The sequence below is a fragment of the Octopus sinensis genome, linkage group LG26 (assembly GCF_006345805.1).
Source record: "Octopus sinensis linkage group LG26, ASM634580v1, whole genome shotgun sequence".
In the NCBI taxonomy this organism is placed as follows: domain Eukaryota; kingdom Metazoa; phylum Mollusca; class Cephalopoda; order Octopoda; family Octopodidae; genus Octopus; species Octopus sinensis.
The window spans coordinates 17,850,293-17,874,206 of NC_043022.1; the positions used below are offsets into that span (position 1 = coordinate 17,850,293).

The following is a 23,914-nucleotide window of genomic DNA, read 5'->3' on the forward strand; positions in this document are numbered from 1 at the left end:
ATTGAGCTGGCAGAAACGTTAGCACGCCGGGCGAAATGCTTAGCAGTATTGCGTCTGCCGCTACGTTCTGAGTTCAATTCTGCCGTCGACTTAGCTTTTCATCCTTTTGGGGTCGATAAATTAAGTACCAGTTACGCACTGGGTCGATTTAATCGACTTAACCCGTTTGTCCTCTCTGTGTTTAGCCCCTTGTGGGTAGTAAAGAAATAGGTATTTCGTCCTCCCTTATGTTCTGAGTTCAAATTCTGCCGAGGTCGACTTTGCCTTTCATCCTTTTGGGGTCAATAAAATAAGTGCACTGGGGTTGATGTAATCAACTGAACCCCTCCCCCAAAATTTCAGGCCTTGTGCCTATAGTAGAAATGATTATTATTATTATTATTATTATTATTATTATTATTATTATTATTATTAATAAAAGAAAATGAAACTAGAATGCTGTTGAAGTAGCAAAACATGAGACGTTGGTTGGTTTGATTTGGTTGATGTTTATCATGAAAGAAACAGTTAAAAAAAAAAAAAGGATTTTCTTTCGTCAAACAATGATAAAGCAAGATTTTGGAAAAGAATTGAAAGGAAAAAGTAAATAACTTGTTGTTGTTGAATCTCAGGTCTGCTTTTGATCAAATCCCTCCAACCATTTTATTTCTATTGTAGTTTCTTTCCCCCACCCAGGGATTGTGTACCTAGGACTACATTATCCACTATGTTCCATTTTATTTTAAAGTAGCAAGGAAACTTGCTACTATTTCTAGCACAGCAAGTGACCATGTAGAGATTGGTTGTTGTCTAGCGAATGGTGAGTGTTTGACTGAATCAGTAAACATAAGCCACAGAGGTTTTACACAGCCAAATGATTAACAGCAACCCCTGGGGAACATATTTGCCAAATCTTATTTAACAAGGTTGTGGTTGAGATTGAACTTGGGACTCATGATTGCCAGCCAAACAGAATTGTTATCTCATTTTCCCATCTTTATTTATACACAAATGGTATGAACACTTGTTTACATATATCCACTTAATATATTGGCACTCTGCCAGTTATGGTGAGGAGTGTTCCAGTTGATCCGATCAACAGAACAGCCTGCTTGTGAAATTAATGTGCAAGTGGCTGAGTACTCCACAGACATGTGTATCCTTAATGTAGTCGTCAGGGAGATTCAGTGTGACACAGAATGTGACAAAGCTGGCTCTCCTTTGAATTACTGGTACAACTCCTTTTTGCCAGCAGAGGGGAGACTGGAACAATGTGAAATAAAGTGTCTTCTCAAAGACACAATGCACTGCCAGGAATTGAACCTGTGACCTTACAACTGAGTGCTGGACACCCTAACCACTAAGCCAACATGCCTTCACACTCTTATGTATTCCCACCACAATGACAAGGGAGAGACAAGATATCGATGATGTGTGACACAAAGAAAACCATTGCAACGTGTGCCATGTGGAGTGTCTGGTGAGAAAGCCTGGCATTGTCCAGCATTTGTTCTGTGTTAGTTGACCAATGGAGGAAGTGACGACATTGAGGGGTGAGGTGTTACAAAAGGAACACCAATGGGTGATTGCTGTTGCATGGTCTGGACCAAGCAACGGTGAAACTCAGTGTTTAAACAACAGGAAACCATTTGGGAATGTTTAGATTTTTTTTTTATCTGGACATGTGGGGCTTTTAATAAAAGGGTCAACAACTTTACCACTGTTTTATAGTAACAACCTTAAGGAAAGTAACAAAACAGCAAAAGAAACACAGACACACACAAAGAAAGAAACATACTGATACACACACACACACACACACACTGATATATGTACATAGACAGGCATACGTATACACACACAGACAGGCATGCACACACAGAGAAAGGCATAATATACACACATACACACACACTTCTGCTGGTAAAACTGTCTGTAAAAATGAATACTGAAATCATATCTCAAAAACATCTTATTAATTAGTAAAATGTTTCTAATGACAACATTAAAATAATGATTATTGGATTAAATGTTGGCTTTAGTTGGATCTGTTGTGGAAATTCCTGATAATCTCTCAGAGATGCTGCAGCTTTATCTGATGAATTCTTCAACTGAATTCCTTCATCTACAGAATTCTAGAAGAATATTTAAAGAATTTTGTAAAATTGTAATAAACACTCAATGAATTATTAACAATAACAGCAACAAATCAATACTGGTATCATTATTATTATTATTATTACTGTTTGGTAGTTTGAGGTAAATTTCTACAGCATCCCATGCTACATCTCCATCTTGCTGCGGTGTGTGCAGCGTTTGTGCAGTTGGGGGTGTGCAAACTCTTTCTGGTATTGTACTGTGTTTGTTGTTTTTTTTTTCTCTTATACATAATGGCATTTCTTTCAATCTTATGTTCTAAGTTCAAATTCTGCCAGGGTCAACTCTGTTTTATTCTTTCAGGATTGTAAAAATAAAATTCCTGTCACATCCAGGAGTCAATGGCTGACACCCACTCCCCTTAAATTTGCTAACCTTATGCCAAGATTTGAACTTGCTGTTTCTTACATAGACACAGGGTCTCAAATTGGACGAAGGGAGCAGTCAATAATAAGAGACCCAGGACTGGCACTTCAACAGAAGAATGTTAAAGAAAGTTGACTTTGACATAACATAATAATAATAATGATTTCAAATTGTGGCACAAGGCCAGCAATTTCAAAGGAGGAGATAAGTTGATTACATTGACACCAGTGCACAACTAGTACTTATTTTATTGCCCCTGGAAGGGATGAAAGCCAAAGTTGACCTTGGCAGAATTTGGGCTCAGAACATAACGATGGACGAAATACCGTTAGGCATTTAGCTTGGTACGCTAACGATTCAGCCAGCTCACCACCAAAGTAGTAGTAGTAGTAATAATAATAATAATGATGAAAACAATAATAATAATAATAATAATGATAATAATAATGTGAATAGCTAAATTCCAGAGAAAAGAAAGAAGATTATTTCAAAGAAGATAAATGTTAAGTTGGAATGGAACTGAAACGAAGAGAAATATTTGTGATGTGAATAAAACTTACCTGATTTTGTTGCCGATTTCAAAGGAGCATCAATGGACTCATAGAAATCATCATCATCATCATCGTCATCATCAACTCTATTAGTGTGCTTAACCTGAAAATAGAGGGAGAGAGAGAGAGTGAGTGGAGGGATAGAATAAAGAGAGAATGGAGGGAAGCTGAGGGATGGAGAGTGAGTGAGAGTTAGGTAGAGAAAGAGAGAGTGAGACAGAGAGGGAGAGAGAGAAAGAAGTGAGTGGAGATGTAATGGCATAATGGTTGATGTTGCTGTTGGTGGTGTGAGAGAGGAGATAAGAAAGATAGGTAAAGAACAGAGAGAGAGAGATGAGAGTAGTGGAAGGAGAGAAGGGGAGTTTGATGAGAGAGAGAGAGAGGGGGCAGAGGGGCGGGTGATGAGAGATAAAAGAGAAAAGTGAATGTGGGAAGCCGGGGAAAGATTGAACACACAGAAGGGGGAGGAGAGAGAGAGATGAGGAAAAGGATAAGATTGAAAATGGAGAGTAAGAGGAGGAGGAGAGAGATCAACAGAGATAGTAAGGGACATCATCATCATCTTTTACTTCTTTCAGATAGATAGAGAGAGTGTGTGTGTGTGTGGAGGATAAAGAAGGAGACGAAATAAAAGATGGAATTGAAGATGCAACAACAGAAACAAGAGCAACAAAAGTAAAGAAAAAAGTGTAAAAGGAAGGAGAGAGAGAGAGAGAGAGAGAGAGAGAGAGAGAGAGAAGAAAAATAAAGAAAAAGGAATGAGAGAGATGTGAGTGTCTAATTGTATAACATGTCTCTCAACAGCAGGGTAGAGGCTGTGGGCTGGGGTGGGGCAGTAATGCTGGAAGTGGGTATTTAGAAATGTATAACAATTTATATAACATGTATACAAATACACGGAAATATACACCACGTGTATATACATACATACATATGTATATCGTAAAAATACACATACACCAAAAATCCAATGCTGAACGACTAAAAATAGCAAAAAGTAAGGAAGTTTTTTAAACATCAGTGAGAGGAAAACTAAAATATTTAGAGAAAAATTCAAGAGAACAAAAAGAGAAAAAAATTGGTTTAGAGAGATTGTTAATGGAGAAAAAGGAAAGAGAAGAGTTCGGACGGAATGGATAATATTTGGAAGTGGAGAGATTTAAAATAGAGGAAAATATATAAGGAACGCTACAAGAGTGACAGAGCTGGAAATGGCTGGGGTTGAACTCTAAGCCACACACTGATTGGTTAAATTAAGGTTTGGAAGCTTCAGTCTGCCAGAGCCCCTCAGGAGGTATCTGAAGGGAAAATTTAATCATTTCACTCCAATTGTTAAATGTGAGGCAAAAATGTTCACCAGAAGATTGTTATAAAACATGAAAGCACTTGTGATATGTAAAGTGGTGAAATTGTTAAAACACAAAAATATAATGTGAAGATTTAATTATGTTGGAGTTTGATGAACCAGCACACACACACACACACACCACACACGTAGCCAGATGAGGTTTGACAGGTTCAGAGGAACACAATAGGAGCTCCAGGAAAATTACAGAGATAATAGGGGATCTATTTTCATATTTGAGAAACTTCTCAGTTAAAATTTTCGACACACACACACACCTGTATTTTTGGACCCTGCCAATCCTATCTTTCTTGTTTCCCCCTCTATCCTTAGCTTTGTCCACCCCCACTACTGCCAATCCCCAGAGATACCCTTATCTTTTTTCTCATTATATTCTTGCACCTCCACTCATTCTGGCCTTACTCTCTCCCTCTTTCTCTCTCACTAAAGTACATACCCTTGATTACTGAATACCCCCTAAACTTACACCCCTAGCTCCCACCTCTCAACTCTCCATTCCCCATCCTCAGTCTACACCCCTTATATTACAGAGTTTTTCCTACATTTACTGCATACAAGACACCCCACATCCTATGCTGGTGTACATCTTTGATGCTGGTGCCATGGAACTGCACCCAATACAGATTGATAAAGGAGCAGAGAAAGTGTAGGGCTATGAGGTCCCTTACATCCCATCTCACTGAGGTCTATTCAACCTCTCCAGTGTTAGTTCTATGAGGATATCCATGCAGCCTTCTCTATCAAGTGGTTGGTGACAGGAAAGGCATCCAACAGTAGAAACCAAGACAATTGACATTTCAAATATCCAGTCTTTTAAACAGAGAAGCAGGACCTGGGTTGCGATGAAACATCCGACACATGACAGCATGGAAAAGTGCACATAAAATTTTATATATATATATAAAGGAGCATGTGTGGCTGTGTGGTTAGAAGTTTGCTTCCCAAACACATGGTTCCGGGTTCAGTCTCATTGCATGGAACCTTGGGCAAGTGTCTTCTATTATAGGCTCTCGACAACCAAAACCTTATGAGTGGATTTGGTAGACAAAAACTGTGAGAAGCCTGTCATATACACACACATACATACATTTATATATACACACACACACACACATCATCATCATTTAATGTTTGTTATCCATGCTGATTTGGCATGGTTTCTACAGCTGGATGCCCTTCCTAATGCCAACCACTCTGAGAGTGTAGTGGGTGCTTTTCTTGCGCCACTGGCACAAGTGCCATTTACATGGCACTGGCAACACACACACACCTATGTATACAGATGTGGGCATGTAAATGTCTTTGTGTCTGTGTTTGTTCCCCATCACTACTTGGCATCTGGTGTTGGTGTGCTTATGTCCCCATGACTTAGCAGTTTGACAAAAGAGACTGATAGAATAAGTATCAGGCTTTAAAAAAGGACTGGGGCCAATTTGTTCAACTAAACTACTTCAAAATGGTGCCCCAACATGGCCATAATCCAATGACTGAAACAAGTAAAAGATATACATACATTCTTTTATTTGTTTCAGTCATCTGACTGTGGTCATGCTGGAGCACCGCCTTTTATATACACGCAAATATATACACATATATATCCACACATACACACAAATATTCATATATAAATACATAGACACATAAATGTATGTGTACACATACATACATTTATCCATACAAAAAATATTCATTTCTACAAATACATTCACACACACATTTATGCATGGACAGCTAGATACATGCAAATGGGTGCATGCAATGCAAATGAATGTAAAACCAGACACACGCTCTTATACACACACACACACACACACACACATTCATTAAAACATAACAATGTGTGCAAAACCGTTTATATTTCCTTCTACAACAACATAAACATATTATTATATGCCAATGTAGTTTTCATATTCTATACCCTTGTGAATGCATATGCATAAGATATTAAAATAGTCCCTCATCCATCTATCTATTTATATATATCATCATCATCATATATATATATATATATATATATATATATATATATATAATATGAACATTGACAATATGTACCCATGTGAATAATGAAACATTATGAACACACATAATTGCTTAAACATGTGTGCAAAACTGTTTATACACTGCTAGAAAATATAAATATAAACCAAATCCTATATACTCTGGTGGATTTATAGCATACATACTTTATATATTCGTCCATAAACATAGTCTTCTTGGCACACCCAGACTTTTGAGGAGTGCTTCTGTAGACGCTTATGACTTTCATACATCCTCACATGTGCACAGGCAAAAATCATGAGAATATACATATATTTATATCATCATCATCATCGTTTAACGTCTGCTTTCCATGCTAGCATGGGTTAGACAGTTTGACTGAGGTCTGGCGAACCAGATGGCTGCACCAGGCTCCAATCTGATCTGGCAGAGTTTCTATAGCTGGATGCCCTTCCTAACACCAACCATTTTGAGAGTGTAATTGGTGCTTTTATGTGCCACCAGCATGAGGCCCAGTCAAGCGGTACTGGCAACGGCCTCGCTCAAATGTTTTTCACATGCCGTAAACACTGGTAATAATCACGTTTGAATGTTGCTTTTTACAATTTCAAAGGTCCTCAATAGTAGTAGTACGGGGCATGTGCTGTAACAGCATGTTACTGCATCCACCATTTGTTGTGAGTCCCTCCTCCTCCTGGTGGATTACACCTCTGCACCACTGATGTGACAACCCTCCAACTTATGGGTCTGTTTGGAGTAATCATTGTTGGTGAGGGTTTTTTATGAGGTTGGAGTGCAAATGCTGCCTCAACCTCTTTTAGTTGCCTTTTATGACACACAAAGAAAATGTTGGGTCTATTCTTTGTCATTGCAGATCCCCACACATCGATAATGATTGATATTAAATAACCCATCGCAACTACACTAAGGCGTATATGAGATATTACAGATTTTATGAATTCAAACAGTGGTACTGTGCTACCATTGATGTAAAAATATACTGGAATGGCATGGTGGGGAGCCAAAGTGCCAATGAGGGTTGCAAAAGTTTTAAGAAGGACACTTCATTTTCTCTTTGATGTTGGTCTTCTTTGTTGTTTGATGAAGAACAAGTCAGAACAAGAGAAACTTAGACCACTTTTGAAAGTTTACTGAAAGACTTTAACTCATTATTTACTGTCTGTTACCATTTCTGAAGAACTGAGAATGGGACCTGAGTTTGGTAACTGGATTCTTCATGAACAGAAAGATGGCAATCACAAAGAACATGTCAACATGTCAGCATCTGTCTGTCTGTCATTATTTAAATGTCACTGAATGATGACAGTGATGTGGTGGTGGTGGTAGGAGAGAGTTGAACTTGCAGCTGTAGAGTGGAGTGTCTCCCTACAGATCAAGGTAATAATAATGATGCTGATGATGATGATAAAAATATTAATGATGATGATGATGATGATAAGAAACACCAGCAGTGATTAGATTGTCAGAGGTAAATAACCTGATGGCTGGCTGTTCTTTACAGAATGGATGGGGGGGGGGTTAATATCTGAAGAAAATTGGGTGAGTCAGACATTCAATAAACAGACACCAGACACCATTTTTTTCTCAGTTTCTTTTAATGTGTAAATAACTTTATCATCCACTGACCACCATCACCAGCATCACCATCATAGGTATAAAAAAAAATTTACACATATGAATCATCATCATTGCCTCCAACATCATTGAGAGGGAGAGAGAGGGAGAGAGAAAGAAGGGGAGGGTGAAGCTTTTTACTGATCCATCAACCTAAACAGCCAATTAAGCCAATGAGGAAGCCTTGACCTTTTACTTGTTCCAGTCATTAGACTATGGCCATGCTGGAGCACTGCCTTGACGAATTTTTTAGTCCAATGAATTGACCCCAGGGCTAATTTTGGATGGATTGAGTGAAATTCCTTCACAAAATTAGCCCCTTTTGATTTTGCTCAGATTCTTTCCAGTTTTAGTGCATCAATGCTTTTTAAAGCCCGGTACTCATTGCATTCATCTCTTTGATCAAACTGCTAAGTTACAAGGATGTAAACACACCAACACCAGTTGTCAAGTACTGAAGGGACACACACACACAACAGGCTTCTTTCAGTTTATCAGCCCAAGGCTGTGGTAGAAAACACTTGCCCAAGATGCCATGCAGTGAGACTGAACCCAGAACCATGTGGTTGGGAAGCAAGCTTCTTACCTTCACAGCCATACCTGTTAAAAATAACAGTTAAATTACTCTTAAATCACACTTAAACTTAGAAAATGGAAGGACATGATGGACACATGACAGAATGGTCACAGCTGGGTTGCTTTTGATCATAGGTGTGTTGAATGGGGTGGGGGCTGATCTGGGGTTACATAACAGCAACCTTCCTCTCCCCCACTCCCCACCTCTTTCACCATTTCTCTTTCTGCAACCACTCTCACTTCCTCCTCTTCCTTCCTCCCTCACTAAAACTGTCACACAAGGAGACCCCCGTAACTGCACCCCCTAAGATGCATCACCCCTAAAGTACAGCCACTGCAACTGTTTCTCTTGTTGTCAGCATTTGGAGGGGAGGGGCCAGGAGAGGGTGAGAGCAGAATGTTGTGAGGTGCATTCAAGGCCGCCGTCGCCGCTATGGAGGTGTGTACTTTAACATCTACACTATATTACACTGTAGTGGTAGAGACTGCAGCCAAGACAATACTGAACTGAAGTGATGGTAACCATGACAACACACAAACAGGCTTAAAACTATTAATACATCAATTTTCTTTAAATATATTTAAAAACAAACAACAGCAACAACTCTTCACACATTCAAGCTTTTCTGACATGTGTGTGTGTGTATAGTTACACACACACACACACACACATATACACACACACGTTCACACAGACATTTTTCTTTATTTCAATCTGTCAACAGCCAGCTCTCATTCTTTCAGTTTCTTTCATCTTAACTCCCACTCATCATTTCCATCATTTACAGCCACACCACACACACACACACACACACATATACACACACACGTTCACACAGACATTTTTCTTTATTTCAATCTGTCAACAGCCAGCTCTCATTCTTTCAGTTTCTTTCATCTTAACTCCCACTCATCATTTCCATCATTTACAGCCACACACACACACACACACACACACACACACACACACAGAGGCACTTACATGCAAGTAGAGGTCGTCTGTAAGGGTTGCTCACTCTGTTAGAAATACCAGTCACATTTCTTTAACCCTTTAATACAGATTACTCTATCAAATATAACGTATGATTATTTACACCATTTTGAATTCATCATGCACTCTCTTGTGGTTCAGAGATTTCGATGTTGTGACAACTGCAATTATTGATGTCCACTGTGAAGGACACTCCCTTTCAAAAGGTATGGTATATTGAACTACATCCACTCCACTAGATGGCATTCAGAGGAACTATACAGAGCTCCCCTCAAACAACTTCAAAAGACAGTATTGTCAACATCTGTACTGTTTAGGTCCAGAGAGGGGATTCCACTTTTCCATTTTATTTGAAATTTTAGTAATTAGGAACATAACATTTACTATAAACATGGAGTGTTGTCGACAAGGTCCCTTCGCATTCCAGTGAGACACAGAACTATTCCCTCTGACTGTCAGAACAGTTACACATCTTAAAACAGCTTGCAGTAACCTTTGAAGAAATCTGAAATTATTTCCTTTAATCCTTAAAGATAAATCTTAGTTTTGGCTCTGTTCCAATTAAACAAGCCAGAAAATAATTCCACAGAGAATGAAGGAATTATCTCCTTACTAATTAAAATTAAAAATGAATTAAAAGTTGATTCCTTTGCAATTACCTCACCGTGCTAAAAAGTTTGCTTCTCCATCACATGGTTCTGGGTTCAGTCCCCCTGTGTGGCACCTTGGGCAAGTGTCTTCTACTATAGCCTCGGGCTGACCAATGCCTTGAGTGGATTTGGTAGTGCTAGGTGGAAACTGAAAGAAGCCCAGGTGTGTATGTGTGTGGAAAGAGAGTGTATGTGTGTCTGTTTCTTTCTGTTTGTATTTGTCCCCCCACCACCACTGCTTGACAACCAGTGTTGGTATGTTTATGTCCCTGTAACTTAGCAGTTCAGTTAAAGAGACTGATAGAATAAATACCAGACTGAAAAATACAAAAAAAAGGACTGGGGCAGTTTAAGTGAACTAAAAATTCTTCTTGGTAGTGCTCCAGCATGGCCAAAGTTTAATGATGGAAACAAGTAAAAGAGAGAAGGTAAAAAAAGAAGTTTGCTTTACAGCCTTGTGGCTTCAGGTTCAATCCCACTGCATGGCCTTCTGACCAAATCTGGCAGACAAAAAGTGTGTGCGTGTGTGTGTTTGTTTGTTTAGGCTTCCATAACTGAGTGTTTCAGCAAAAAGAGTGACAAAACCCTTTCAGGCAGTGCCCCAGCATGGCCACAATCCAATGACTGAATCAAGTAAAAGAATTTTAAAAATAAATCAAACTTTTGCCAAATGCTTTCTCAGGTTGTGCAGGGAAAAAAAACAAACTTTTCTTTGAACTTATATTCTGCACACAAAGTCAATGCTTTTTTCTTTCTTTCTTTCCTTCTTGTGTGTGTGTGTGTGTGTGTGTATAAAACAAACATTGACACACACACACATTCACATGGCAGGAAAAACATGAAATAGGAGACTGGCAAAAGAGAAAGAGAGGGAGAAGAGAGAAAGAGTGAGAGGAGAGAATAAAGACAAGGAGGATGAAAGAATGAGAGGCAGAGAGAAAGAAGGGGGGGAGGCTAATCTGCTATGGTTGAATGACTCAGTTGGTGAGGCCAGTCTTAATTACTGTGGTTGCTTGTCCTTGCATCTACTCCCCTCTCCCATTGAGACCCCCCCTCACTACTCTGACCTCTACACAACACCTCACCGCCCCCTCATGCCTATCAACCTATTCATTTCCTTGGGTCAGTCTCCTTAATATTTCTGTTGGTCAGAGAGAATAAAACATGGTTTTGTCTGTTTAATTTTAGCCACTGCCGAGTGGAGAAAGTAGCTGGACAACTAAACTACAATTAACTGATGGTCAACTGTAAATTAAGAGAGGTCACTACTAAGTTTGTGCCTGTGTAATTAATTTTCTTTATATTTGGTTGAAATCCTTCCATGCCACCAACTGAAACGGTCAAAGTCAGCTGAACTTTAACTTCACCCCAGCCTGCTATGAGGGAATTAGCTCTATTCCTAGTTCAAATCCTAGAGGGATATACTTCATCTTTTCATTTTCATGGGGTTGACAAAATACACAATACCAGTAAATACTGGGGTATGATCTGGTCAATTTTATAGATGCAAACATGGCTTTCTTTCTCTTGGTATGTTTACATCCCTGTATAGATGCACACAGCCACATGTATTAGAACTGATTCCCAACCTGTGGTTCACAAAGATAGTGCTGGGGGGGGGGGGTCTGTGAACTAAATTCAAAATTTCCATATATATAGACACACACACACACACAAGGAAAAGAATATCTATTTCTTTACTACCCACAAGGGGCTAAACACAGAGGACTAACAAGGACAGAAAAATGGATTAAGTCGATTGTATCGGCCCTAGTGGGTAACTGGTACTTAATTTATCGACCCCGAAAGGATGAAAGGCAAAATCAACCTCGGCAGAATTTGAACTTGTGCGTCTGTGGGAAAACTTATTTAAATAAATGGGGTCCTTGGTAGTGAAAAGGTTGGGAACAACTGTATTAGAAACACACACATATTTACATGGAGCGTAAAAAGATGAGAACTCTTTTCTTAATATTTTGTATTTTTCATGTTGCATGTAAGTATATTTGTGTAATCAGTGAGTAATTCATGAGACCAAAGAGAAACACACTTCAGAGCAGTCGTAGTTAAAAAGTGAATGTAGATATGTCTGCCTGTCTGTGTTTATCTATCTGCATTACTACTACCCTAGGGACACATCTAAATTATATACACCCTGAGCCAGTGTTGTGTTGAGGTGAAGGCCTGAAGAAATATGAATGAACTCACATTTTGGTACATGCTGCAGACAGGTGGTTAAAAAATGCACCTCACAATCCTCTGGTCTTCGGTTCAATCACCAGCCAAGTATCTACTTTAGCTTCAGTGAAATTAGGCAAACAGAAATTAAGCAGAAGTTCATTAGCTTGTCCTTGTGATGATGTAGTGGATTTCATCCATTGCTCAGTTTCATCTGGCCTTTGCTTTTAATAAGGTCTCCTCTAATTGATAACACCAGAAATAACAGCCAAATATCCCTTACATCACACTGAGTAATGTAGTGTTGAATGTATGATATGATGGCCACGGTTGGAACTAAACAACAACAACAAGGACAAAGCACAAACTGTGGCTCCTTTGTCACTTTCTTCTCTCAGCAGAAAGTCCAGGCAGAGTCACCGCACTTCTGAATAAATGTGGGTATATCAATTTCACTCCTGACCACCCCCACTAGATAATGGGTTGGACCACAAATCAGCAACAATGCCAAGAATGATGACAATGTTCTAGCTTCAATTACACTCCCCCTCCTCCTCCTCCTCTCTTATCAGCACAAAACACCTCAGCTACTCTTTGCCCCAAAACTGTATTTGTGACTTGGTAGAGCACCACACTTGGCTCTATTTCTTCTTTTGGTACCTTATGTTGGGAGTTCAAATTGCCCAGTTAATATACCAGGCATCTATGGATTTGTCCCTTAAAATTACTGGCTTGGACCCAAATTACAAACCACCACCACCACCACCATCATCATCATCATCAGGCTCAATGGTCGGCAAAATACTCAGTGGCATTTTGTCTGTCTTTACATTTTGAGATCTAATCCCACCAAGGTCAACTTTGCTTTTCATCCTTTTGGGGGTCAATAAAACAAGTACCAGTTGATCAATGGGGGTCAATGTAATTGACTTAGTCCCTTCCCCTGTCAGATCAAGATAGGAGCCTGGTGCATCCATCTGGTTCGCCAGTCCTCAGTCAAATCATCCAACCCATTCCAGCATGGAAAGCGGATGTTAAATGATGATGATGATGATGATTATTAGAGATAAGGAACCTCAGTAAATGCCTTGTGGTATTTCCTTATGTCCTTTTATCCTTCGTCATTCAAATCTTTGGGTTTCTATTCAGAGTCAATAAAATACCAGTCATTTACTTAATGAGAACTCATTATTGTTCGTGGTTTTTGTTATGCAGGAATAATGGCTGTATATTTTTGAAAGAATGGGATGTTGTGACGATCATGCCTTTCCAACATACATTGGAAAAGCAGAGACTGGATAAGAATTGATAATGACATAAGCAGAACACCAGATCCCAGACACCTGTGTGTGTGTGTGTGTTAGTGAGTATGGGTGTAAGTGTGTGTAGTATGCGTGTGTGAGTATGTGTGTAAGTGTCAGTGTGTGTAGTGTGTGAGTGTATGTATGTCTGTCTTATGTATGTTAGTGTGTGTAGTGTGTAGTGTGTGTCTGTGTGTCTAACAGTGAATGCTCTAAATACCAAACAGCCAGTTGTTAGTGTGACCACACTTAGGTTAAGTTGGTGCTGGGATTGTCACACCACCATGACCACTACTGCAGACACCACCACAAGTTAACAGCCAGTTCTTTTTTGTTCTTTATGCTTTGTAGATGGTTACAGCCCCCCCCCCCCACCTCCATACAAACATCTAAAGCCTCTATGTGGTTTCTTGACCTGCTAAAAACATCACTCAAGTCTCATTCAGGTCATGTTCCTTCCTCCTTGAGCCATGCCTGGCTCATAAGGGCCGGTTTCCCGGTTTCATTGGCATATAGGTTCCCCACCTGGACAGGACGCCAGTCCATTGTTGGTAAGCTGTTAGATGCAGGAGGAAAGAGTGAGAGAAAGTTGTGGTGAAAGAGTCAGCAGAAGTTTGCCATTATCTTCTGCCTGAGCAGCGTGGAGATTGTTTCACTCATAAACACACACATCACCTGGTCTGAGATGTGAACCTGTGAACCCATGACCGTGAGTCCTCAGTTCTAACTACTAGGCCATGTGCCTCCACCCTTCAAATAATACCCCATTCCATATTTAAAAAAAGGAAGGATGTGTTGTGTGATGTAGTCCTAGATACACTATGAAGAAGAACAAAAGACAAGATGGTCATGGTTGGAACACACATAACTACAGATATGCTCAATCTGCACCTCTACAGCAATAACAAGGTATGTGGTTTCAGGGTCCCTACTTTACAATAACAGTTGGGAAGTGATACTTGTGGTGGCTGAGATGGTAAAGTGTTAGTTGGCCAGTCTACAGGACAATGGTTCTGATCCCAGTGTGGACACACAGCAGTGTAGTTAACTCCAGAACAATTATGTTATGTTAATCAGAGGTGTGTGGCATGTCTGGGACTATGAGGGTGGTTGCCCTATAGCCCCGCCCCATGCTGGCAAGCCTCAGTACACCCTGCCATTGACATTAATGTTAAGGTGGTGAGCTGACAGAATCGTTAGCTGGATGGTCAAACTTAGCGGTTCAAACTCCACAGAGGCTGACTTTGCCTTTCATCCTTTCAGGGTTGATAAATTAATCCCCAGTAAAACACTGGAGTCGATGTAATCGACTGGTCCCCTCCCAGTAGAAAGGATTATTATTATTATTTTCTCTACTGAAGTTAAACTTTGTAAGAAGGAACTGTATTTTAATGTGAGAGTATCAGGAAGCCATTGCAAATGAGATATGGCAGTAATCTTAGCTTATCTTGGATTAACCAATAATCCATTGGAAATGATTCAGATCAGATCATTTGAGAGGTATTTAGGGTATTTGGCAACAACAATAAATATAAATAAAAAGAAAGTAAAAATTCCTAAGATTCACAGAAAATATATTTGAAATAATTCCAGTAAAATGAAAATTCTGTGGATGAATCGAAAGACATCTTTTAATTAGAACAAATACAACAGAAACGGGGAGGCTGAGAGTTCAAAACAAAGGCAAAGCATATTCTGGAAGAATGATGTAAAGAAATGGTTTGGAATCTCTTTTATTATTATTATTATTATTGGTTTGGTTTGGAGGAAAGGATTGTGTCTGTGGCCTTTGCAGACACTTTGATTGCTGCTGGAAATGTTTGAACCTGAATGTCAATAAAGGACTGCATCGCTAAAGAATAGGCATGACATATTGATCAATGCAGCTGAGATGACATTTGAAAATGGCAACAAAGGCAGCAGAGAAACAGGACTTACCAAAGCACTGCTGGTTTTGGAATTTGCAGAATTTTGCCCATTCATCTGTGGTTCTTTACGGGTGCGGCTGGAAAGAAGAAAGAGGAAATGTTATTACAAGAGATCATCACAATTCGCTTTTGAGTCGGTCTGCTGCTAGAACGGCTGCCACTGGATGTTGGTAGTTCCTTGGGAAAAACATTGCTCCTCTTGTTTTTCAAGAATCTACCAATATACATGGCACCTGCATTTTAATTTCTTGGATTCCTGCTGTTTTTGCCTTTAAACTTTGCACCAACTCAACAGTGCCGTGAAGAGAAAGCTCGATGTAGTTAGACTATCTGATAAAAATAGCAGCAAAAAACCCCTTTTCTTCATCATCATCAGCAGCACAACCACCACCACCACCACCACCAGTAGTAGTAGTGGCAGCAGCAGTAGAAGTAGAGTCTATTGGCTTTAATAGAATAGATTCTATTCTATTCTATTAATCTGTTAAACGCATTATCCTGCAGCTATGACATCTTGATGAGGTAACTGTTCACTTTTAGAATGATATTGTAGGGTTGGTGAGAGGGGCCAGATCAGACCAGTTTAAATGTAAAACAGGATATTTTGGTTGGAAACGGGGTCTGGTTCAAATGCTAAAAGGATTAAGCCAAGAGGGGATAATCTTTGTGATGTTAGACAGAAGTAACAGATTCAGGTGGTTGATGGTTTATTAACGATGCAAGGGAGATATCGGTGGAGGTTAAGAATTCAGTTGACCTCTTTAATGCCAATCCTCACCTGACATCTTCACTTGTTCTTTGTGTGTCAAACAACAATTACAACAATTTTCAAAATATTTTAATTTTAATTAAAACTGTCCATAATTTTACAGAAGATATGTGAAATAAATATCAGAGCTGCTTTGCCCCAAAAGGGCCAGAGCTCCTCAGAGGTTTTGCAAGCTCTCTTAAATCCATTGCAATGTTGGAAACCCTTCCGTATCGTCAACAAATATTTCAGGGTCACAAGCGTTATGTGCCTTATCCTGTGCCCTTTGCCTAAGTGAGGCAGTGAGAACTCAACTAGTCTTCAGCTACAGAAGGGTTCCACTTGCGATTGCTTATCAACCATAGCCATTTTCAGGTAGTTTCTGCAATCAAGAAATTATGATGCAAATACCAGCTCAGCCATTGAAAGGCTAAACAGTTCACCAAATCTCGACTGCTTGGATTATTTCTGAAAACAATCTAAATACACTGGCAAAGGGATTCCATTAGGGTTAAAAAAAAAAAAGAGAGAGAGAGAGAGAGAATAGTGAAGAAATGGTTGAAGTAGGTCGATAATTCTATGGAATTTGAGAGAAAGAATGACAGAAGAGTTCAAAGTTGAAAGTAATTTATGAAATGGTGGCCTGGAAAAACAAGACATCAATCGAGTCAACACAATGTTTGCTGTTTACTCTGAAGTGGTTTTATTGACAACTACAATGCTTTTGTAATAATTATAAACATGAAATGAGTGCTGCTTGTAAAAGTGTGCATGCACACACACACACACACGTAGATATACTTTTTAAACGTGAAATTTTGAAAACCCATTAAAAAAATAGAACAGTTTATTGTTGTATGTCCAACATAAGTGGTTTATTACTCACAAATTAACAACTCAAGTTACATCAAAACTATAAACATCATCATCACGCGTACATCTTTGTGTGTGTGTGTGTGTGTGTGCACATTCTTCTACCCACACATGCTGATAAGTGTGAATGGTCAACCACACTGACCATGGTACTTAAGTGCCATCCTATCCATGAATCTCACACATGTACAGAAACACACACACACACCTGCGCACCTCTGTTCTTCCAACTGAACTACAGGTGCTTTCACCTGTACAGATTAAGGTAGGGTTCCTACAGTTGCTTTCAATGCGTTTTATCTGGCCAACCACATTGCTAGCTTTGCAATTCATCCCAGGCTCCGTGTTACAATACAATTGTTATCGGTAGAGGTGGTCCTCTGAAAAGTGTTTGGATAGGTTTACCACTAAAACTCCCACTAAAACTGTAAGGGATTTTATGCTTTATTTCTGAATCCCTTATTTACTCTAAAAACTCTGCAATTATGTTCGATTTATAAATTACATACTCTAAAGTGATACCACAAGTTTTTGCTTTGCTTGTTCATTTTTTCTTTCTTTCTTTCTTTCTTTCTAAATGGCCAGAGATAGATGTGAATGTTGAATTTGACTGGTGATATCTGTTTATTATGAACTTGGACGTATTTGTGTGAGGGAAGTAAAAGACTTTTTCAAATTTATTTTTTCATTTTTTAAAATAATTTTAAAAAAGTATTTTAATTGTCTGATAAAATCTTTTTAGTCAGTGGACACCTATTTTATTTTTATTTTTATCATTTTATATTGTCCATTAGGCGTTTTGATAGTTTTGAATTTTTAGTCATTATATTTTACTTTTTATAAGCTGTTCTATTTGTATTTTATTAGAATATATATTTTTTTACATTCTGTGATTTTATGTATACGTATTATTTTTTTATGTGTTTGTAGACCATGGTGTTTTTTTATACATGATTAAATGTTAGTGGGGTGGTGTTGTATGTAAAGTTGTTGACCCAAATTTAATGTTCTATAACCAATGCTTCTTTATTTATATATATATATATATATATATATATATATATATATATATATATTATATATATATATATATATATATATATATATATACACACTAGCAGAGATACCTGGTGTTGTCCATGTTACATGCAATTGAAGAATTAGAGTTTTCTGTTATATTTTCTCTAATGAACTAGAATACCTAAGTTTCGAATCTCATCAGATGAGGGTTCTCTCCCTCTTTACATACCCTAAAAAAATTCTAATCATGATACATGTATCCCATACTGCTGATCTTTATGTGCAGATTCCAAAATTCCAGTCTTATGGAACCTGTTAAAAAGATTTTGCTCCTGAAAAATGGAGGTCATGGAGGTCTAAAATGTGGGAGTTAAGGCCCCTATTGGGGGTGGGTGTCTTCATGTCAACCAGAGAAGTTGAATTATTGAGAATCTTTTTAACTTGGGTCTTATATCTATTGTTTGAATTTCTTTGAAATAGGAAATATATGTTCACTAGGCTTGTAAAAGAGAGCAAAGCTACAAGAAACCAAAAGACGAATGATCACAATAAGCAGTCAGCTACCCTACCCTAGTCGTTACCACTCCCAATGTAGGATTCCTCACCATCCAGGTGACAGGCACAGCCGTAAGATGCATTACGGATCTATAGCAATTGGAAGGGCATGACCCAACTCAAACATTAACAACTGTGTGAAGTGAGGGCTAAGGGGAAATGAAAGTGTCACCTCTGGAGTTTGCAAATGACCACTATACTGATACGTAACTGGACAGAATAAATTTACAATCTATAAATGTCTTTGAATAACCAGTCACTCATCTGGGAAGGCCTTGAAATCAATGTTACCAACTGGGGACTATGTGTGACCCAGTGATAATAAAAGACTGAAAGGAGGTCTGCAACCAAATAACTTTACTCAGCACTTTGCAACTGAATCAGTGGAGGCAAAGATGCCTCTCATTTACTTGACAATTTATGTACCACACTGCAGAAGTCACAATCTAAGTATATCTCAAAGCAAACTCTTACACTGTTGTACCATTGAATTACAAATAACACTTATCTTTTATGCTCAGGTAACCCTACAGCTTCCAAGAGCACAACTGTATTCATCTTTGCTTAGATAAAATGACTAAATTGTGGGTGTTAAGTCCCCATGAAGGGGTCTTTCTAACTCGTAAGAAGATGAAATTTTATAAATATTACTTCATTTGTGTCTAATATCTATGGTTAAAATTTCATCAACAGCAAAAATAAATGAATTTTCATGGGGGTTATGGCCCTTATGCAGAGAATATAATTTCCAAATTTCATAAAGATCCATTCAGTACTTTTGACCTAGTTTTTAATAATAAAAAATGACTAAAATTTGGGCGTTAAGGCCCCCATTAGTGGGTCTTAGAATCCTCATGAGAAGTGGAAACTTTGAGAATACTTCTTGGTGTGTGCCCATTACCCATGGTTAAAATTTCAGCAACATCGAAAATTATGAATTTTCATAGGGGTTCTGCCTCTTTTAAGCCATCTCAAATTCAAACCAAACATACTGCATTATACCCGTCCTTATGCATTGAATCTAAGTTCCAAATATAATAAGGATCCATTCAGTAATTTTGCTCCATTTTTATATAATAGATATGAATATGCACATATACATACATGTATGTATGTGTGTATTATACACACACACATACAAAGATAGATACAACTGAGTGGGCAAACAAAAATATGAGACACTGCCTAGTGCTTTTTTTTATTTTGATAAGCCTGGTACTTATTCTATCAGTTTCTTCTTATCAAACCAGTAAGTTCTGGGGATGTAAATAAACGAACAGCAGTTGTGAAGCAGTGATGAAGGAAAAACAGGGACAAAGAGACACATACACTTACATATATACATACATACATATATACGATTGATTTCTTTCAGTTTCTGTCTACAAAATCCACTGACAAGGCTTTGGTTGGTCTGAGGCTATAGCAGAAGACACATACCAAGTCACCACACAGTAGGACTGAACCCAGGACCATGTGTTTTGGAACCAAGTTTCTTACCACACAGCCACACCTGCAACTATGTATAAGTGTGTGTGTGTGTGTGTGTGTGTATGGGTGTATATATATGTATGCATGTATATGTGTATATCTATATATATACATCTACATATACATGTATACATATACATCCATATCTATATATACACATCTATACATATATATATATATATATATATATATTATATATATATATATATATATATATATATATATATATATACACACACACACATTTGTGCAGATGTATACATATATATATGTATGTATGCCTGTATAAATGTGAGATAGTAGTTTCACTTAAATAGTTACAGTATTAAAGTGAAAATATCTGACATTACAATAGAGAGATGTTATTGTTTCACTTTTGACACATAATACTGAAATAGTGGAGAAGATATGATATTGCTCTGGGCTCGCACTAGGCAAGAAGTTAGAAATTTTTGCCCATGACACTACATGGACCCTAAGTAAAGCATGTGTAAAAGCATGTGTAAAGCATGGTGGTGGTGGGGGCAATTTGATGCTAGGAGACTGAGAAGTGTGAGAGAAGAGGGCAGAGCAGGTTTTTTGCAGTAGAAAATCTGCATGGCTCCTCACATCTAGAAGAAACTGGAGAATGATCCAGGTGGAGCTGTACAGAGATAAACAGTAGTGATGGGGCATCTGGGTGACCTCTCAAGATATAGGAGTAGGTCGAAGAGGGTGGGGACAGAGGAATGAGGAAGGGGGTGAGTGGGGGGTTTGCTGAAGTGACTGGGAGAGTGAGAGATAGGGGGAATGGGCAAGGAGAGGGGGGTAGGCAATAACTGTAAAGCCTGGGTAGGGCAAAAGGGTGGCAATAGTGAATAGTGGGTAAGGGGTGGGGAAATGACTGATGATGCATGCTTTTGGGGAAGGTGGAGGGACGAGGGGGCAGTGGCTTTATGAGTAGATGAGGGAGGCTGAGGGAGAGATAATGTGGTCTTGTAGGCTGTGGAAGTGGGGGAGAGGGGTGTAGTGTGGGGGGGAGGGGTGTAGTGCATGAAGAGAAAAACCTATGGCACTGGGGGGAGCTCAGTAGAGGAGGGTGAAAGACACAGATATATATATATATATATATATATATATATATATATTTATTATATAGAAGGAGCTTCTACAGGACTAGAACTGTTTCATTCAAGAGAAATCTTCAGGAAGCTTGTGAAGATTTCTCTTGAATGAAACAGTTCTAGTCCTGTAGAAGCTCCTTCTATATAATAAATTAATTTTACTCTGCTATGTATTGAGTACCTTATTTACTGTGGTTAACCCCGAATCAACCCGGGACCTACATATATATATATAAATAAAATATATGATAAATAGGCAAAAATATTTGTATGTATATCTAGAGATACGTAGTCATACCTACAATCATGCATATATGTGTGCGTATACACACAGAAATGCACACACTTATATACATACATGCACAAATATACATATATATGTTCACGAATGCATTGATTGAGATTATATATATATAAATACACAGGCACGTTTACACATACACACACATATACATACAATATCCACATGCATAGACACATACATACATATATGCAGTGTAAAAGTCTATCGTTATTACGCATTTCGATTTTTGTGTCTAAATTATGTGAACAAATGTTGTAACGTGACGTTAAACACGCAGCAGGGTTGCACAACTGCTACATGGCAAGACGGTCGACTGCTACGAAATAGATTAGCTTTTTGGCATTGCACCTCATAGAAAATACATACTGATGCATAATAATAATAATACAAACAACAACTATAATAACAAAAATAATAATGATATAATCAGGAAATTAATAAACCTTTAATTATATATTGTAAAAAAGAAAAGAGGGAGGGGGGCTTAGTGAAAAAATGTTTATTATGCATAGACTTTTATTGTGTGTGTATGTATGTATATATATATATATACATACACACACACACATATATATATATACATACATATGTATACACACATACACACACATGCATACACCCATGTGATAGAAAGGCCAACTAGCTTCAAGAACTATGCCTAAATACTTTGCACCTGATCTGTAGCGGCATGGGAAAATGTTGATATACACACACACACACACACACATACGCATGCATTTATACATATATTTATACATACATAGCATATTACATATATATATAGCAGAGTCGGCTAAGAACACAGTCACTACAACCGTTAGAAAGAAAGATGAAATCTGCGTTAATTAAGACACTATATTCCTAAAATGGGAAGGACACATGTTGGACAGTGAAATATGAGTCAGATGCCATTTTTGAGTGAATAAAGCTGGGTTGGTCATGGCTGGAACACCTCTTTTATGCACAAATCTGTAAACATACTTTCATAAATACAAACATGCAATATATATATATATATATATATATATATATATATCTTAAGGCTGTATACACACTTACACGTGTATATAGATAAATGGAGGAGTTTACAATTGTCGATAATAATAATAATAATAACAACATTGTTTCTCTTTGTGTTCCCGGCATTGTATCAATATCGTTATTTCAAGGATGATATATTTTGCTGTGTGTGCGTATGTGAATGCCCTCGCACCCCCCCTCGTCTGACACACATAAGGAGTCATTTTCTTCACTGTGACTGACAGCAATGACCGGGGGGGGGGTGCATATAACAAATCCTAGACAACCTTCTTGTACACGAACAAGCAAAGCAGCTTCTTCTCGGAAATCGCTTAACCCTTGCTAGAAATAGCAGCTATATCTTCCTTCAACCACACTTTACTATGTCTAAAGAGAAAAGTGGAATTTAGACAGAAACACAATAGATAGACAGGTTGGTCATGCCTGGAATGTCACAGATCATAGATTTGCTCAGAAACAAAGCTCACCTGTAGATAAACCAGTTGCTCCCTTTTTCTACATTTAACAAGGAACAGAAATCCTGTGTTTCCCTTTAAATGTGCTGGATGCTGTGTCCCTCATGCATTTCCCTGTGATATTAACAATGGCTTAAGTGCAGGTATTTAGCTTCAACAGAGACAAGAAAATTGAGCTGTAGTTTCCACTTACCTGGCCTGGAGCTTACATTTCAGGTGATACTAAAATTACTAAATTAGCTTGGCACTCTTCTTCCCCTATCACTGCATCACATCTTACCTCCTCTCTTTCTCGCTCTCTCTCTCTCTCTCTCTCTCTCACTGTACACTGACTACCTCTCTTACTATCTGCATCTCTCTCTCTCTCTCGCTATTTCTACACACACATATACACACATATATATATAAAGCCAAACTATGTAATTGTCACCAATTCCTACTTCTCTCCTTCTATTACGGCCTTTCTCTCCCTCTTAACTATTTCTCTATAGACACACACACACACACATATTGCCAAACTGTCTAATTGGCAACTGTTATCCTCTTCTCTCTCTCTATCTATCCATCTCTCACTCTCTCTTCTCTCTCTGTCTTTCTATCTCTCCCTCTCTCCCCCTCATTTACTGAAACTAATGACTGCTTTTG

At 38.3% G+C, this 23,914-nt stretch overlaps 1 protein-coding gene across 9 annotated transcripts in view; it reads right to left on the bottom strand.

The window, feature by feature from the left end:
• The window catches only part of LOC115224791 (rho guanine nucleotide exchange factor 26), a 122,255-nt gene that overhangs the window by 37,110 nt on the left and 61,231 nt on the right, over positions 1 to 23,914 (bottom strand). For 5 of the 9 annotated variants that reach the window (XM_036513814.1, XM_029795710.2, XM_036513816.1 and 2 more), the window contains 2 exons: positions 15,690 to 15,756; positions 3,063 to 3,156 (listed from right to left, as the gene is read on the bottom strand). In XM_036513814.1, the coding sequence (XP_036369707.1) occupies positions 3,063 to 3,156; positions 15,690 to 15,734 (139 nt within the window). In that variant the 5' untranslated portion in view covers positions 15,735 to 15,756. Of the gene's footprint in view, positions 1 to 3,062; positions 3,157 to 12,480; positions 12,767 to 15,689; positions 15,760 to 23,462; positions 23,785 to 23,914 lie in introns of those variants that run through there. The other 4 variants (XM_029795709.2, XM_036513815.1, XM_036513818.1 and 1 more) reach the window with 4 other exon arrangements.